Source organism: Vigna unguiculata, unplaced genomic scaffold (genome assembly GCF_004118075.2).
Source record: "Vigna unguiculata cultivar IT97K-499-35 unplaced genomic scaffold, ASM411807v1 contig_449, whole genome shotgun sequence".
Lineage (NCBI taxonomy): Eukaryota > Viridiplantae > Streptophyta > Magnoliopsida > Fabales > Fabaceae > Vigna > Vigna unguiculata.
Genome location: NW_021011160.1, coordinates 34,049 through 53,648, shown reverse-complemented (window position 1 = coordinate 53,648; position 19,600 = coordinate 34,049). Strand labels below are relative to the sequence as shown.

The window sequence follows — 19,600 nt, the reverse complement described above, 5'->3', positions numbered from 1 at the left end:
GGTTGTTTGAGCTTGTGTGATAAAAATGTCTTAAAAAGTGATTTTTAGCTGCATAATTATTTTTGATATTTTAACGTTTGTTGATGCAGCTAAAGTTAAGTTTTAAGCTCATTTAGAGTGTGGAACTAAATTGATTAAAGCTTCATAAAGAGCTCAGGTGTGGAAATAAATTGATTAAAGCTTCATGACACCTTAAAGATAATCAAAGAATAAGAAATTATCAAAGCACAAAAAATTCAGGCCAAGCATTGCATGAAGACGACAAGAAAAACTTGAAAAAGTGAAGAAGTTTGGCTAAACCAAGAAGAGAGGAACAACAAAATTGGACCTTGCGGTTTTCTTTATCTTTATGATAGAAGATAATTTGGGAAAATATATCTTTAGATATTTTATTTGATATTTTAAATAATTATCTTATTTAATTATATCATAAAATATTAAAAGATAATAACTACCAAATCTTTTTAAATATGACAAGATCTTCTTGAATCTTTTTAGTTCCACAACAACAAATATATCTTGAAGATATTGGTTTGTTGTGGAACTAAAAGATTCAAGAAGATCTTGTCATATTTAAAAAGATTTGGTAGTTATTATCTTTTAATATTTTATGATATAATTAAATAAGATAATTATTTAAAATATCAAATAAAATATCTAAAGATATATTTTCCCAAATTATCTTCTATCATAAAGATAAAGAAAACCGCAAGGTCCAATTTTGTTGTTCCTCTCTTCTTGGTTTAGCCAAACTTCTTCACTTTTTCAAGTTTTCTTGTCGTCTTCATGCAATGCTTGGCCTGAATTTTTGTGCTTTTTGATAATTTTCTTATTCTTTGATTTATCTTTAAGGTGTCATGAAGCTTTAATCAATTTATTTCCACACTCTAAATGAGCTTAAAACTTAACTTTAGCTGCATCAACAAACTTTAAAATATCCCAAAAATGATTTATGCAGCTAAAAATCACTTTTTAAGACATTTTTATCACACAAGCTCAAACAACCTAATTATCAGAATTATCAATTAAATCACTCTTTAAGCACACAAATTCAATTAAATACCCAGAATTAAACATTAAATGAGGGCAAAAATACGCACTCATCATACCCACACACTTATCCTTTTGCACTCCTGGGTAAAATCCAACAATTTCAAAACTTAATCTGAGGTATTTTAGTTCACATCAACACTGGATCAAAGGAATGACATCACTGGAGACAAATCAATACTCTAGAGATCAAATTATCATGTATATACAAACAGAAAGGTTCTATTTTTCACACATGAGTTAATCTTTTGAATTCACAAGACAATATATTATGAAAGAAAGCACTCAAGTTAAATGTGTATTTTCTCACCAAATTCTCTCAAGTGTTTTGGCTTGTGTTTTCACTCAAAATACTCATGTAAGTAAACTCTCATAATACTTAACAAGACTCTAATATTCACAAACTTTCAGAAAATATGCAATCAAAGATCATGAGGACTTTTCATAGGTTATAACGGGGCCAAGGCAAAGGTAGGAAAAATTTTAGGATTTTTGGGTTTTTGAAATTAAAATATAGAAAGAATAATGGAGCATAATTTCAAAAACAACTCTTTTTCATTTATTGCTTGTTGCTCTCTCTTTTTCTTTTAGAAAGCAATTATTTCAACACTTTTTCATCAACAATTTTTCCTTTTGCCATTTTTATTAATTGTGGGTGAGGTACTCACCCACACACTTTATTCTCAACCATTCCTGACACAACCCACTAGCTCCTCTTTCTTCATAAGGTAGAATATAGTCTTTTCTTTTCAAGGTTATGCAATAGGCTTAAAACAAGAAAAAGAGGTTTAAAGCTCAAAGGGGCTACCAATGGATTAATATCAAGGTGGGCTTATTTGGCCAAGTAGCTAAAACAAGAAATGCCTCAGTCATATCAAATCATGCATATTCACCTAAGATGAAAACAAAAGAGTCAAGCTAAACATTTGAGTATAACAAACATGAGCAAGTCACTCAAGAAAAAAATAGGAATGACATATGGCAGTTCATCCTTTACATTAAGGCTCAAGACTCACAAGGTCAAATTCTTTCACAAAAGATTTAATCAAGAAATTCTCAAATCAACTCAATTAGCAAATCATGAAACAATCCACTCATATCAACATGACTTTTATTTTTCCAGAATTATGATCATCTCATTAGTGAATCAAATCCCAAAATCCAATGTCAATATGTTTATTGAAAGCAGGGAAATATTTTTGGTGGATTTCTTATGAGACATATTGTTTAAAAGTTTCACTTAGTAAATAGTTAATACTTTCACAATTTTCTCAAACGAAATCACAATTTTTTAAATGAAAAAACACAAAAAACAAAAACAAAAACAAAAAACAAAAACATCAAAAGGAAAATCCTACCTACAGTTTGTCTCCCCCACACTTATTTCAGAAAAAATGTCCTTGATGGACTTATTTTGGGAGGAAACGAAAAATCTTTTGACTATTGCTCAATCTGGCCATATGTCAAAATTTATTTTCTTTAATTTTATAAAGTACAGTCAGCTTGTACAATTTTATTAAAGAAAACAAAACACATATTTTGAAATTTTTTTAATATTTTTAAAATTAAAAACAGAAACAAAAACAAACATGCATGCAAATTAACTTTTTATCAACAATGATTTCAAAAGAATTGAATCTAAGCTTTTTACCTTTGCAGCAACCTTTCTTCTTTTTCTACAGCCATGTCAACAAAGATAACCACTAAAAACTTATTTGCATCATTCATATCAACAAACTTGATGTGTGGATTGTGTGGCTTCAACTCAACTTGAGCATCATCAAGTGCATTCAGATTGCTAACAGGATCATCAGTAATCCTCATAATCTCACCTTGTGAGCAAAAATCTGCACTTGAAGTAGTTGAATTTGCTGCTTCATCATTAACCAAGTCAGTTGCAATAGTAGATGCTTCAGCTGCATCTTCGAATATTGTTGGCTCTTCAACTGCACTTGGTTCCTCCATTGTATTGTTCTCACAACTTTGCTCTTGAAAATGATCATTTGTACTCATATCCTCATCGACGGGTACAACTTTATATTCACATTGAGCATCATCAACATATCCATCAGTAGATATGTTTGTGTGAGAACCTTCAATTTCTTCATCAACTTCAGCAACATACTTAATATGTCCATCAGTAGACATATTACTATGACAATCATTATATCCATCAGTAGATATATCAATGTGATGTGATTCCGCTATTGGTTTTTCAGACTGATTCTGCAAGCTTTGTGTGGCGGCATTCATCATCTCTTTCTGGTCTGTCTGATTCATCTTCATCATTTCAGTCATCATTTTCATCATATCTTCCAAAGTGACCTTTCTCACTGCATCATTCATTAGCTGACTCAAATCTTCAGACATTTGTTCAGCTCTGATCGCCAACTTCAGAAGCACATCTTTGATTTCATGACGAAGTGCATTAAAATCTGGATTTTCAGAAAATCTCTGATGGGGTTGAGGGGTGGTATTAACAGTTACAAGTAATTCTATGAAGTTGTTCTTACTTGCATCCCTCAACATATCAGACAATATTTGCTTATTTTCATACCACTCTTGCTCAATATCTCTGCATCGTTGATCAACTCGCAACCTTTCATCCATGGACTCTAATTTCTCTATAACTTCACCCATTAATATCATAACTTCCCTGTAGGATGGTCCATTGGTTGCTTCAACTTGCTGTGGTGGTACATATTGTTGATGAAAACTATTTGGAATATATGGTTGCTGAGGTGGACACTCAGAATATGGTTGTTGCTCATATCCCAAAAAAGATGATCTAGGATATAGATCATTAAATTGTCGTAAAGTTAACCCACTTATATCAGGTGCAGAAGTAGGTGTGACAATTTGTTGCTGATAATCATATGAATCATGTGGTTGCTATGGATAGTAATCATAATTCACTTGAAAATCACACTGTCGATTATTTTCATATGAAAAACTATTTTGCATTTTTGAAAGAGGTTTCCTGAAAAGAAATAAGTTGAAAGCTTGTTGAGTAGACTTCCAGGAAAGAGATGTGCGTCTCAATGGACAACTTAAGTACCTTGTCTTTCCTTAGCCAAAGTTTTTCCCAACTAGTTTCACAAATTTCCCAACAAAATTCCTCAAACAAAACTATGCTTAAAAAAATAACTAAATAAAATAAAATAAAATAACTAAAGAAAAAAAAATGTTAGTACAAAAATTGAGAGAAAAAAAAATGTTAGTGATAAAACAAAATCAAAATCAAAATCAAAATCAAAATCAAAAATCAAAATCAAAAGAATAAAAATAAGAACTAAAATGATAAAAATTCTAACCGTGTTCCCCAGCAACGGCGCCAAATTTGATAACGCTGTCGTTGACAAGTTCAAATTAATACTACTTATCTATAACAACTTCAGTATTGTTAAGAAAGTAGTCAACAAAATAGAAAGGGTAAAGTAACCCAAAGTCGTCTCCCAACGAACACGTAATTGATTTTTAACAAATTAGTTCTTATAAAACTATACAAAGCGATTAGTCAAATAAAATAAAAAACATAGGGGTTTAAGATAAACAAAGATAGAAATAAAATTTAAAAGATAAAAAGAAATAAAAACAATAGTAAAGAAAATAGATTGATTCCATTGCTTTTTCAAAATAGATTCATCATTGGTTATCTAAAGATTATTGCTCAATTAATTATTGTTGTAGATTTACAAATTAATCAATGTAAAGTCTCAATGAATTTGTTGGCGTTCTCACTTTTAACCAAAGTACAGTCTCAATTAAAAGTGAGAACTTTTAGATTATCCACAGTAAATTCAACCAAAGTACAGTCTCAATCAAAGTTACTATGCCTAATCATGTCTATTCTTTTATCTTCTCACCAAATAAAAAGCTTAATTAATCAAAGTAAAGTCTCAATTAATTTTCGTTAGAGTAAATACCTTTAACCAAAGTAAAGTCTCAATTATTGGTAAAAACTCATTCAATCACATGAAAGTTTCTAAATAAAATCAAAGTAAAGTCTCAATTAATTTAAAAACTCTTGAACTCATATGATCAACATGCATATAGATTTAAAATCATTACTTTTTACGCGATTCAAAGATAAAAGACATAGATAAATTAAAACCTCAACAATAATAAAAAGAACAAAGAAATTAATTCATTCTAACCTCAAAATCCATAATGAAATTACAATGGAATCAACCCAAGAAGTTTAGTAATTCATGGAATACAAAACAAAAAGAAGAATAGAGAGAAGAAAAGAGAGAGAAAGGAAACGAAATTAGGCACCCCTAAGGGTTCCAAAACTCCGAAGTCCCGAGCTTGTTGTTTCTGCTTCTCCCTTGGTCTCTTTATATAGGAATTGGACTGGGCTTTTATGTTGCTAAAATCTCTCAAATATCTTTTAAAATAAAGATAAATATAAATATTTAAAAATATTTAGAGAGATATATACTATTTGACAAATATAGTTGGTTGATAATATCAATATCTAATATAATTAAATTAATTAATTACTTAAAGATATATGATAAATTATCACCAATTAGTATTTGTATTAATTTTCAAAATTAACCCTTTGCAATCTCCTTAAATTATCTTCTAAATAATCCAATATCTTCAAGATATATTTGTTTGTTGTGGAACTAAAAAGATTCAAGAAGATCTTGTCATATTTAAAAAGATTTGGTAGTTATTATCTTTTAATATTTTATGATATAATTAAATAACATAATTATTTAAAAATATCAAATAAAATATCTAAAGATATATTTTCCCAAATTATCTTCTATCTAAAGATAAAGAAAACCGCAAGGTCCAATTTTGTTGTTCCTCTCTTCTTGGTTTATCCAAACTTCTTCACTTTTTCAAGTTTTTCTTGTCGTCTTCATGCAATGCTTGGCCTGAATTTTTTTGTGCTTTTGATAATTTCTTATTCTTTGATTTATCTTTAAGGTGTCATGAAGCTTTAATCAATTTATTTCCACACCTCTAAATGAGCTTAAAACTTAACTTTAGCTGCATCAACAAACGTTAAAATATCCAAAAATAATTTATGCAGCTAAAAATCACTTTTTAAGAAATTTTTATCACACAAGCTCAAACAACCTAATTATCAGAATTATCAATTAAATCACTCTTTAAGCACACAAATTCAATTAAATACCCAGAATTAAACATTAAATGAGGGCAAAAATACGCACTCATCAGATGTCTACATACCCTCATGTTGGGACCCTTTCTCTAGAAAAGCCATATATGGGATCATCACAGGAAGTCAGGTCTTCTACGAGAATTTGCAATTGCTGGAAGGTTTTCCAGTATAGGATATCCATCGAGCTTCCTTGGTTGATTAGCACTTTCTTCACTGCGAAGTTTTTGAGTTCCACAATTATGAATACGACCTTTGGCTGGCCTCCGTTCTGTGGACGGTTCTGGTCATGTGTGGTAGGTTATTTGTTGGCCCTCTTCATTTTTGCTCCACGCTGGGGCAGATTGGGCGTTGTTTTGATATCGTCGCATGCCTTCAACCCTGATGAACATAGGTGCTCTTTTCCTAAGCTCTTGCATTCCCAAGGGTGGGCGCAATGGCCAGCTCGTCGGCGAATGGTCCTGGCCCAAGGGAGGTCATCATGTATGTTAAGATGAGGTTGGGGGTGAGGTCTTTAATTTTCATGGCGATCACCTTGAACCTATCTATGAAAGTTCTCAGGGCTTCTCCCTCTTCTTGCCTGAGGTTGAGGAGGGCAATCATTGTGAGGTCATGGCGGCAGCTTGTGTCGTGAAGGTAGTGGTTAGTGTGGTAAGGGATTCGATGGTGTAGGGTGGTAAGCTCATGAACCATTCCAAGGTTGACCCCCTGAGAGCTACTGAGAACGACTTACACAGCACGACGTCATTTGTGGAGTACAGTCCCACTTGATTGGTGTAAATGGACATAAATTCGTCTGGGTCCATTGTGCCGTCATACCTGATGGTGGGCGCCTTCCACTTATGGGGTAGGGGGTTTCCGTGATTCCCTTTATGAAAGGGTGTCGGCGGTTCCTTTATGAAGCAAATGAGTTGTAGTTACCACCTGTCGTGGGCCCGATGGATTTATATTCACTTTCGTCCTCGGTAGGAGGGATATCTACTCTCGAATGCGTGGGGGCAGGGTTCCCCAGCCACCCTATCCGCTTCGATCTTCCGCCTGAGGCGGGAGTTCTCTTCCCTAAATGTTTTTATTTTGTTTGCGTTTCTTTTCCTTGTTTTTGTAAACTCTTGCTGCATTATGGCTTGAGCTTCCAAAATGCGCGATATTCCACAATTAGAACCTCTGCTGCTCTACTTCTCGTGGATACCATTATCTCTGGAGTCGAAGTCTGGATTTGCGAAGTACTTTTCGGCCCCACAGTGGGCGCCAATTGTTCTTATGGAACCAAACTGTAATCCACAAATTTGTTGAGGGTTCAAATGTTTGATCTCTGGCGAATCTTCTCACCTCCGGAGGGACTCCCGAGGACAGCGCAGGGGGACTTGCAAAAGACACTCTGATGCCTAAGTCAGCATTGGTGATATCAAGATTTCAAAGAATATTTAATGTGTCATCAATGCATAAAATAGTGTGCTATTTAAACCTTTTTACCTGTGGATCCTACCTGAAATGCGCTTTCTGGACCAATATTCCCTTTTGCCCATTTCTGGATCTAATGGTATGGAGAGAAATTACCAGGAGGTCCTTTGAGGCTTGGCGGTATTCGGTATTCAGCCATGAGGATCTTCATGGGAGGGTACTTCTTGTTTGTCTTGACCATCTAAGTGGTAGTTGGACTCAAGCTGCTCGTCTTTTGGACTTTGGTGTAGAATAAATAGTCTAGAGAGGGGTACTTAGTGCAGAGTATGCGGCTTAGAGAATTGTTGGTAGGCATATACTTCAGAGGAGGACATCTAGTATAAGGTATGCGGTTAAGAGGGTTGCTGATGGTCACAAACTACAGGGCAGGATATCTAATACAGGGTATGCGGCCCAGGGGGTTGCTGGTGGCCGCAGAGTGCAGGGGAGGATATCTAGTACAGGGTATGCGGCCTAGGGGGGTCGCATACTGCAGGGCAGGATATCTAGTACAGGGAATGTGCCCTAGGGGGTTGCTAGTGGCCACATACTACAGGCAAGGATATCTAGTACAAGGTATGTAGCCTAAAGGGTAACTGGTGGCTGCATAGTGCAGAGGAGGATATCTAGTACAGGGTATGCGGACCAGGGGGTTATTAGTGGCCGCATACTACAGGGCAAGATCTCTAGTACAGGGCATGCGGCCTAGGGGGTTGCTAGTGGCCACATACTACAGGCGAGGATATCTAGTACAAGATATGCAGCCCAAGGGGTTACTGGTGGCCGCATACGGCAAGGGAGGATACCTAGTACAGGGTATGCGACCTAGAGGGTTGTCGGTGGCCACATACTGCATGGGAGGACATCTAGTATAGAGTATGCGGCCCAAAGGTTTGCTGATGGTCGCATACTGCAGCGGAGGATACCTAGTACATGGTATGCGGCCCAGAGGGTTGCTGGTGGTCGCATAATGCGGGGGAGGACATCTAGTGCAGGGTATGCGGCCCAAAGGGTTGCTAGTGGCCGCATACTATAGGGGAGGATACCTAGTACAGGGTTTGCGGCCTAGAGGGTTGCTGGTGGCCGCATACTACAAGGGAGGATACCTAGTACAAGGTATGCGGCCTAGAGGGTTAGTTGTGTCCACATACTGCAAGGGAGGACATCTAGTATAGAGTATGCGTCCTAGAGGGTTGTTGATGGTCGCATACTGTAGGGGAGGATACCTAGTACGGGGTATGCGGCCTAGAGGGTTGCTGGTGGCCGCATACTGTGGGGAGTACATCTATTGCAGGGTATATGACCCAGAGGGTTGCTGGTGGCTGCATATTATAGGGGAGGATACCTAGTACAGGGTGTGTGGCCTAGAGGGTTGCTGATGGCCACATACTACAGGGGAGGATACCTAGTACAGGGTATGTGGCTAGAGGGTTGTTGGTGGCCACATACTGTAGGGGAGGACATCTAGTGCAGGGTTTGCGGCCCAAAGTGTTGTTGATGGCCGCATACTGCATGGGAGGACATCTAGTTTAGAGAGTGCGGCCTAGAGCGTTGCTGATGGCCGCATACTACAAGGGAGGATATCTAGTACAACGTGTGAGGCCCAGGTGGTTGCTAGTGGCTGCATACTGTAAGGGAGGACATCAAGTGCAGGGTATTCAGCCCAAAGGGTTGCTAGTGGCCGCATACTGCAGGGGAGGTTACCTTGTACAGGGTATGCGGCCTAAAGGGTTATTCGTGGCCGCATACTACAGGGGAGGACATCTAGTGCATGGTATACGGCCTAGAGGGTTGCTAAGGGCCGTATACTTAGGTGTGGTTGGAACATATAATAAACTTTCGTTCCTATTCCAAATATAGATAGCCAGGCTCTGAATACCAAATGATGTGAATCCAGAGGATTGGATTCGTTTTACTGATCTATCAAGGTTGGAATGCTAATAAGCAAGAAATTTGAGAAGTTATTTAAAACTCGAAAATGGAAACATATAAGAAGATCGAGCAAAAATTGATGGACATCACACATCCAAGAATGGAAGATAGGCCTAAGAGTTTTAAACACACAAAGGGAGAAAGGACCATTGATAAACTCAGGGATTCTGAATCACTCAAGAACATAGGAGAATCACTCTCACTAAGATAGAAGAGATAAAAATCTTATATTTTCTGAATAAAACTCAACTTGCCTTCATTGATGAAAATGGTTCAACTTATTTAGGAGCTTTAACCATCAGAGTTACAAAAGACATATAAATTTCAATTACAACCCACTAAGCTATTAATGATCCACTCAAGCTAATAATGATCCACTACTTAATGATTGATTGTAACTGAAATTAAGGCTACAAAAGTCATCCAAAAACTTTCAGCAAAGGTCCTTTTGATCTTCCAAAGGTTGGTTCTTAGTTGGCATATGGATCCTTATTACAATATGAAAATAAAGCAAAACTGAAGCCCATTAATTCGTTAAGCCTAACACAATTTGGTCAGGCATTTAACAAAGCATTGGGCCCTTATTTAAATAAAAGAAATTGTATCAACATGACGCATTAGTCATCCTCCATTTGGCGCATACGCAATTCACATCATACCCTCCTTCGATCTTGTGATCTTATGAAGGACTTTATTTTTCCATGACTTGAAACTAATTCTCTTCCTCCAGGATGAAATTCAACTTGATTATATTCATCTTTGTTCCTTTCCAATGGTTACAATTCGTGGAGCACTTTTCTTGCCAACCCTACCCCAGCTTGATTTGTAACAATAAATAATTTCATGCGTTGTGTTTGACAAATTTGCTTTTCATCAACAGACCAAATGTATAATAAAGCACTATGAACAAGCTTCCATTTCAAACATCGAAATTGGTGTGTTTCATTCACATGGTTATCCTTTTGTTCTTGTAAAATGACATCACAAACTGTAGAAGAAAAAACATTGACAAAAAAACTCTCCATCATATTTTCTCTACTTCCATTTCCTTTTCTTCATTTTCCTTCCTCTTGTAGTTTTTTTTTCTTCCTTTACTATTCTTTCTTTTTCCCATTTTCTCATTCAGCCTACATTGATCCTTATTGACTTCTCTTGGTGTCATAAATTTCAACTTCATTTTATGTCCATGCTTATAATGAAGGATTATGTTGTTTTCTTTTAAGATTATTGAATATGGTGTGAGTTGATTAAGAAAGCTAAGTGAAATCCCCACTGGACATTAAGATAGCAAGCTATCTAGATGTGAAGGTTCCTTTCACAAAGCTCAAGAGAAGAAGATGATGGATTGATTCAAAACAAAAAGGAAATGGAAAGCACATAAACCATAGAAAACCAAGAACAATTAAAGGAAGAAGAAAACATAAAATGGAAAGGAAAGAAATGGTAAAAATATGAGAAGCACGCCACTACAAGGCTAGGCTAGAAGCCATGGCAACCTTGAAGATGAGTGGAGGTGTGCCGCCACTTGCTATGCAAGATAAGGCTTAAAAGTATTCACTCCTAAGGGAGGAAACTCTCACAAATGGTTGAGACACAAGAGTGTTTTTACTTCAAAATGTTCAACCCTTTTACATGTCTAGGAGCACCCCTTATATAGAAGAGTTTAGGGCCCTCTAAGCAAATAAAAGATACCTAAGGATGTCTCTACAAAAACCTAACCCTAGCTTCTAGAAACTAGGTCAAATAAGGTTACAAAAATGAGAGACAAAAGAGCTAACTATGGTGTGTGCAAGGCTAATTTCGTTCTAGCACAAAAGGAGACAAAGAATGTGTCTCATATGTCTCCAAAAACTGGCCATAGTGTGCTAAAAACAAAGGAGACCAAAGGTACATAGGTACATTTGCTTTATGCCTTTTTCTTTATGCTTTATGCCTTTGCTTTACTCTCTCCTCCACATCATTTATGCTCCCCAATCACCATGCGCCACCAAGCATTGATTCTTACTCCTAATTAACCTACAAAGCAAATAAACATAGATTAGGATGTTGGCTTAAGTCAAGTCAACTATAGTCAACAAGTCAAACCTAGTCAAAGGTCAACAAGTCAACTAAAGTTGATTCAACTAAGTCAACTTGGGGAATAAAAAATAACAAACACAAATGAAAAGGATGAAGGATTAGTGAACTTCATTTCTAAACATGCTTAGTCTTCTTAAGAAATGTGCCTCCATCCTTGGTTGGGATCAATCCTTCATCAACTTTTCTTGCCAACCCTACCCACCTTGAAATGTAACAAGAAATAATTTCATGTGTTGTGTTTGACGAATTTGTTTCTCATCAATTGACCAAATGCATAATAAAGCACTATGAACAAGCTTCCCTTTCAAACAAGGAAGTTGGTGTGCTTCATTCACATGTTTATCCTTTTGTTCCTGTAAAATGACATCACAAAATGTAGAAGAAAAAACATTGACAAATAAACTCTCCATCATATTTTTCTCTACTGTAGAGGTGGTTAAGCATATAAATTAATTTTTAAAATGCTATATTGATTTGTTCATTGTTAGGCTACGTCAATAATTTTTTAACCTAATTGTACTTCCATTGTGGTCAGTTAGATTATAACACATTCTTTTCAATTTTTAAAAAAGAAGAACAAAGTAGTGTATCATTTCAGTTAAATTTTTATTTTTTATTACTTGAAAATAATTTGTAATTTTATTGATAATTAAGAAAATATTATACAATAAAATATTATTATAATAATGGTTGTGGTAATCATAATATATAAAACTTATTCATAAAATAAAATAAAAAATACCAAATTGGATGTATCATTTAATTTAATTTTTCAATGTTTATTACTTGACGTTATTGCATTACATTGATTGAATTTAATGTTCTAGTTATATCTTTTATCTTTTTACATCTTTAAAAGAATAACTTGTTATACCTTGAAAGAAAAAGAAATCTTTTATCTTAAAAACATAATTTGATAAGTTTTAAATGATTTTTAATTGAAATCTTGTGCTATAGAAAAAAAAAAGTTAATAAAATATTACTAAAGTATCATTTTCTAAAATTTAAAAAATAGAATTAACTACAAAGCTTATAGTATAATTATATTTCAAAAACGAGAAATATTTAAAAATAGATAAATATTTTTAAAATATTTTAAACTAAAAAATAAAAATAAAAAGTTACTTTTTTATTTTATAGGATAAAATTTAAATTGTTTTAATTGAAATCTTGTGATATAGAAAGAAGATAAGAAAAAATATTAATAGCATCAAGTTTTCTAAAATCTTTAAGGGAGAAATAATAAAAAATAAAAAATTTAAAAATCTTGTAATAGAATTATATTAAAAAATGAGAAAAAATTAAAGAATACAGAAGCATTTTCTAAGTATTTTAAATTCAAAATAAAGAAAAAGTATCATTTTTAATTGTTTTGATAAAAATTTTTAGTTTCATAATTGAAATATAATATAATAAAAAAAAATTAAGATAATGAAATAATAGTAAAATTATCATTGTCTAAAAAATAAAAATATAAATATATAGAAACATTGAGAAATATTCAACCATAAATACATATTTAAAAAAACATTTTAAATTAAAAATAGAAAAGCTTATTACTTTTTATTAAATTTGATAACATTTTAAGTTTTCTAATTGAAATATTGTACTACAAGAAAGACCTAATTACTTATGACTAACCAATTATTTAAAAGAAATTACTGTAGAGGTGGTTAAGTATTTAAATTAATTTTAAAATGCTATATTTGATTTGTTCATTATTAGGCTACGTCAATAATTTTTTAACCTAATTCTACTTCAATTGTGCTAAGTTAGATTATAACACATCCTTTTCAATTTTTAAAAAAAGAAGAACAAAGTGATGTATCGTTTCATTTAAATTTTTATTTTTTATTACTTGAAAATAATTTGTAATTTTATTGATAATTAAGAAAATATTATACAATAAAATATTATTATAATAATGGTTGTGGTATTCATAATATATAAAACTTATTCATAAAATATAATAAAAAATGCCAAATTGGATGTATCATTTAATTTAATTTTTAATGTTTATTACTTGACGTTATTGCATTACATTTAGAGATGGCAAATAAACCCGTCCCCCGTGGGTATTGTCCGAACTCGTCCCCGTTTTGACGGGGAATCCTCGCATTGACTGGGTATGGGTATGGGTATGGGGAATCCCCGATTTTTTCAATTGGGTATGGGGATGGGGATGGGGATGAATATATCCCCGCCATAATATCTGTCCCCGCCATATTTTCATCCTTGTTTAATTTATTAAAATATTCACAATTAATTAAGTAACCCTATATATTCTTTTTATTTTTTATTTCTTCTAAATATTTGGTTTGTCATGAAACTCATTCGCATCTCCAATATATTTTTTATCTTATCATAATCTTTATGTAATTATGTTAAAATGATGTATGTCAATTAAAAAAAATTATGTCTAACATTTGAATATTTATATTATTTTTTAATATTTTTATTTATTGTATATTTTCCTTTCACATGAGAATGTTTAATACTCTTAATTTAAGTGTTTAATAGCATAAACATTTCATTTACTTGGTAATATAAAAAAAATCTTTACTTATTATTATTAATTTTTATTTCATTTCAAGAACTCTTTTATTTCGCTAGAACAATTTTTGTTATTTCTCAACCATTGAGTATATATGTTGATATTTGAAAAGTTTTCTTAGATCTCTAAGATATTTTTCGTCTTATCATACCCTTAATTATACATTTGTTTTTCTTTGTGCAATTCTTTCCAATAGTCTCCAAATTGTTTATAAGACACACATTTGTTAATTTTCTAATATTTTTATTTTTGTTTATTTTCATCATGTAGAATACTATTTCGATAATTTTTATCTAATTATTTTTTATTTTCTAACTCATTACAATCATACTTTAATTTTTTCACCATAATTGTATAAATAATTTTTATTTACTACAATATAAAAATTTAATGTAATTGTCATGAATATTTTTTTATCACCATCCAACATATATTGGAGTTTAAAAGATACAATATCTATGATAAAATTTTATTATGTTTATTATTTGTTCTTTGCGTCATTTTTTTATCAACCATTGAGTATATATGTTGATATTTGAAAAGTTTTCTTAGATCTTTAAGATATTTTTCATCTTATCATACCCTTAATTATATATTTGTTTTCTTTTGTGTGATTCCTTCCAGTAGTCTCCAAATTGTTTATAAGACACACATTTGTTAATTTTTTAATATTTTTTTTGTTTATTTTCATCATATAGAATACTATTTCGATAAATTTTATCTAATTATTTTTTTATTTTCTAACTCATTAGAATCATACTTTAAGTTTTTCACTATAATTGTATAAATAATTTTTATTTACTACAATATAAAAATTTAATGTAATTGTCATGAATATTTTTTATCACCATCCAACATATATTGGAGTTTAAAAGATACAAGATCTATGATAAAATTTTATTATGTTTATTATTTGTTTTTTGCGTCATTTCTTTATCAACCATTGAGTATATATGTTGATATTTGAAAAGTTTTCTTAGATCTCTAAGATATTTTTCATCTTATCATACCCTTCATTATATATTTGTTTCTTTTGTGTGATTCCTTCCAATAGTCTCCAAATTGTTTATAAGACACACATGTGATAATTTCTTAATATTTTTATTTTTTGTTTATTTTCATCATGTAGAATACTATTTTGATAAATTTTATCTAATTATTTTTTATTTTTTAACTCATTACAATCCTACTTTAATTTTTTCAATATAATTGTATAAATAATTTTCATTTACTATAATATAAAAATTTAATGTAATTGCCATGAATATTTTTTTACCACCATCCAACATATATTGTGGTTCAAAAGATACAAGATCTATGTTAAAATTTTATTATTATGTTTATTATTTGTTCTTTGCATCATTTTGATCAAGTGATGTATTATAACTTTTATTAGTGTATAAATATAGATTCATTATAATTTTAAAAATTGAAGTAAACAAACATTTAAAATATATTTTAATTTAAATATTTTTTCCTTTTATATTTTTTTAAAAATATTTTTTCCTTTTATAATTTTTAAAAAATATTTTTAAAGTTTATCAACTAGGTTTCATTAATGTTTGCAAATTTAATAAATGTTTTGGTTCTCATTAAATTTTATTTGGTATTCTAATCTAAAATGTAAACAATTATAATTTATTTAAAAGTATTTGATATCAAAGAAACAACCATACTCCTAATATTGAATATGTGATAATATTATGTTTCCTTTACCGTAATTTTTATTATTTTATAAAAATTAGTTAAAATTAATATTAAAGTAGTAAGTAAACGGGTACGGGTATGGGTACGAGATTATACCCGTTACCCGGTGGGGATGGGGATGGGACAAAAGTTTGATACCCGTTGAGTTTGGGTATGGGGATGGGGATGAATGTTTTTTTACGGGGATGGGTATGGGATAGTGAAACCCGTCCCCACCCTGCCCCGTTGCCATCCCTAATTACATTGGTTGAATTTTATGTTCTAGTTATATTTTTTATCTTTTTACATCTTTAAAAGAAAAACTTGTTATATCTTGAAAGAAAAAGAAAATCTTATCTTAAAAACACAATTTGATAAGTTTTAAATGATTTTTAATTGAAATCTTGTGCTATAGAAAAAAAAGTTAATAAAATATTACTAAAGTATCATTTTCTAAAATTTAAAAATTACAATTAACTAAAAAGCTTATAGCATAATTATATTTAAAAAATGAGAAATATTTAAAAATAGATAAATATTTTAAAAATATTTTAAACTAAAGAATAAAAATAAAAAAGTTACTTTTTTATTTTATTGGATAAAGATTTTAATTGTTTAATTGAAATCTTGTGATATAGATAGAAGATAAGAAAAATATTAATAACATCAAGTTTTCTAAAAATCTTAAGGGAGAAATATTAAAAAAATAGAAAATTTAAAAATCTTATGATAGAATTATATTAAAAAATGTGAAAAATTTAAAATACATAAGCATTTTCAAAGTATTTTAAATTCAAAATAAAGAAAAAGTATCTTTTTTTTTGTTTTGATAAATTTTTTTAGTTTCATAATTGAAATATAATATAATAAAAAAAATTAAGATAATGAAATATTAGTAAAATTATCATTGTCTAAAAAATAAAAAATATAAATATATAGAAACATTGAGAAATATTCAACCATAAATACATATTTAAAAAAGCATTTTAAATTAAAAATAGAAAAGATTATTATTTTTTATTAAATTTGATAACATTTTAAGTTTTCTAATTGAAATATTGTACTACAAGAAAGTCCTAATTACTTATGACTGACCAATTATTTAAAGAATTATTGTAGAGGTGGTTAAGCGTATATATTAGTCTTTGAAATGCTATATTTGATTTGTTCATTGTTAGGCTATGTCAATAATTTTTTAATCTAACTAGTCTCTGATCCGTGCACATGCACGGGTCTTTTTTTGTTTTTTGTTTTAAATAATATAATTGATATTATATTTATTATTTATAGAAAATGTGTAATTAATTTTTAAATAAAATTTTTAAAAGAAAGAATAAAAAATACACATTTTTTAATAGTAACCTATACGTTCCTTTTTTTATTTAAATATAATATAAAATTATCTCATAAAAATATGATATTATAGTTTTATTAAATTGTGGAGGTTTTAATTTCTTTTAGTGGGGTTTTTTACCCTCCACAAAATAATTTGCAGAGATTTTTCAAACCTCCACAGTTAGGTTCCCCACAAGTTATTTGTGGAGATTTTCTATAACCTCTGGTATCATGTTTATATTGTGGAAGTTTTTTAATGGAGGGTTATAACCTCTCCTATTCATGACTAATATTTTGTAGGGGTTTAAAACCTCTTTTATTTCCAAAAACCTATTTGATTCCAAAATTCCTATTTTTCATTTTTTTTGTGGGAGTTAATACCCTCCTCAATTTGAGGATTATACTGTAAAAATTTTAACTTGTTTCGTTTGTATTATTTAATTTGTAGATTTAATACTGTATTTTTCTTACATTATTCAAATCTCATAAAAAAAGTAATATTTTGTTTGTAATTAGAATTTCGTATTATACTTGACAATGTATGTCATCATTTGAGGTACTTATATTTTTACATCAACAATATTTTTTGTAAACTTCAATCAAATACTTCAACCAAAGTGCTCAAATATATATCATTAGAACTTTTGATTCTCAAAATCAACATATTAACATAAAAGCAATTTAAATTGAAACAATTACAACTTAATCCATACTTACTCAAAGTTCATAACACACTAAAATAGTTTCATCCTAAAAAACATCATCAACACCCTAAATGTTGCAAAGGCTGGACATAACTGACTTGTGATTGAGGATCAAAGAAGGCAGTTAATTCATCAGGGATCTTTCTTTCCTTCATTATCATGTAGGCTTTTAGTGCACCCAAGGTGGTTTGAATTTGGGATTCTAAATTAGTGTACTTCTGTTGCCATTGATCAGAAGATGTTGATGATGTGGCAGCACTAGATGAAGCAATGCTTAAATTCGAAAGTTGAAATCTTGTATTTCTAAATGAGTTAGTAGGAGCTACTCCTAAACCCATGCATCGAACCCTCCCAGAATGCTCTGCGCCTAACACTCTACCAACAACATCATTAGGAGAAACCTCTGATTCATCATTAGTGCTTTGAGTCAAACCCACTTCAATTTGTTCCTATAGACATACAACAATATGTAGTGAAAACGCTAAAAATTGAAGGAAAATGCACGAAAATATCATATTATGGTACAACTAACCGATATAGCCTTTGCCGCATCATTTACAAATGATACATCCTTTCTTTTAGGAGTATCAATGTATAACTTTCCCCGACTAGGCAGTTGTCCAGTTTCCAAAAACTAAATAAAAAGAGAAGTTAAGTTAAATAGTAAAAATTAAAAATAGTATAGTATCATGTTAACTACTATCATTACCATCTCATGTCTTCTTCTTGACATAGGTTTAGAACCACCAGTATGAGGAATTACTTGCTTTTTGCGATTTTCTCTATTTTTTTTACAATTCTCCTATGAACAAACAAAATTGTAAGTTCACACAACAATAAAAAAATATCTACACAAACAATTCACACCATTCAAATAATGTAACTTGTACCAATGTTTCCGGTTTTAGACGATAAGTAACAAATGAGCCCACTGAGTTCTGTCTATACCATTTGGCACATTACTTATGATTTCATTTTGATGAAGGATTATCTTGTTCCTTTTTAAGATTATTGAATATGGTGTGAGTTGATTAAGAAAGCTAAGTGAAATCCCCACTGGACATTAAGATAGCATGCTATCTAGATGTGAAGGTTCATTTCACAAAGCTCAAGAGAAGAAGATGATGGATTGATTCAAACAAAAAGGAAATGGAAAGCACATAAACCATAGAAAACCAAGAACAATTAAAGGAAGAAGAAAACATAAAATGGAAAGGAAAGAAATGGTAAAAAATGTGAGAAGCACGCCACTACAAGGCTAGGCTAGAAGCCATGACAACCTTGAAGATGAGTGGATGTGTGCCGCCACTTGCTATGCAAGATAAGGCTTAAAAGTATTCACTCCCAAGGGAGGAAACTCTCACAAATGGTTGAGACACAAGAGTGTTTTTACTTCAAAATGTTCAAGCCTTTTACATGTCTAGGAGCACCCCTTATATAGAAGAGTTTAGGGGCCTCTAAGCAAATAAAAAATACCTAAGGATGTCTCTACAAAAACCTAACCCTAGCTTCTAGAAACTAGGTCAAATAAGGTTACAAAAATGAGAGACAAAAGAGCTAGCTATGGTGTGTGCAAGGCTAATTTCGTTCTAGCACAAAAGGAGAAAAAGAATGTGTCTCATATGTCTCTAAAAAGTGGCCAAAGTGTGCTAAAACAAAGGAGACCAAAGGTACATAGGT

General features: G+C 31.4%; 1 protein-coding gene across 1 annotated transcript; it reads right to left on the bottom strand.

The window, feature by feature from the left end:
• Window positions 1–17,969: 17,969 nt before the first annotated feature.
• Window positions 17,970–18,714, bottom strand: LOC114171963. The gene is made up of 3 exons (XM_028056722.1): window positions 18,630–18,714; window positions 18,453–18,554; window positions 17,970–18,369 (listed from the first exon to the last, which is right to left on the bottom strand). Exons 1-3 carry the CDS (start codon window positions 18,651–18,653, stop codon window positions 17,980–17,982), a joined length of 516 nt encoding a protein of 171 aa, XP_027912523.1. The 5' UTR covers window positions 18,654–18,714; the 3' UTR covers window positions 17,970–17,979.
• Between the last annotated feature and the right edge of the window lie 886 nt (window positions 18,715–19,600).

Bases quoted from the DNA above. Each gene is read 5' to 3' on its own strand.
- LOC114171963 (XM_028056722.1), bottom strand. From the start codon at position 18,653: ATGTCAAGAAGAAGACATGAGATG. The intron at 18,555-18,629 runs GTAATGATAGTA...CTTTTTATTTAG, and splicing joins CAAGAAGAAGACATGAGATG to TTTTTGGAAACTGGACAACT. The intron at 18,370-18,452 runs GTTAGTTGTACC...GTATGTCTATAG, and splicing joins ATGCGGCAAAGGCTATATCG to GAACAAATTGAAGTGGGTTT.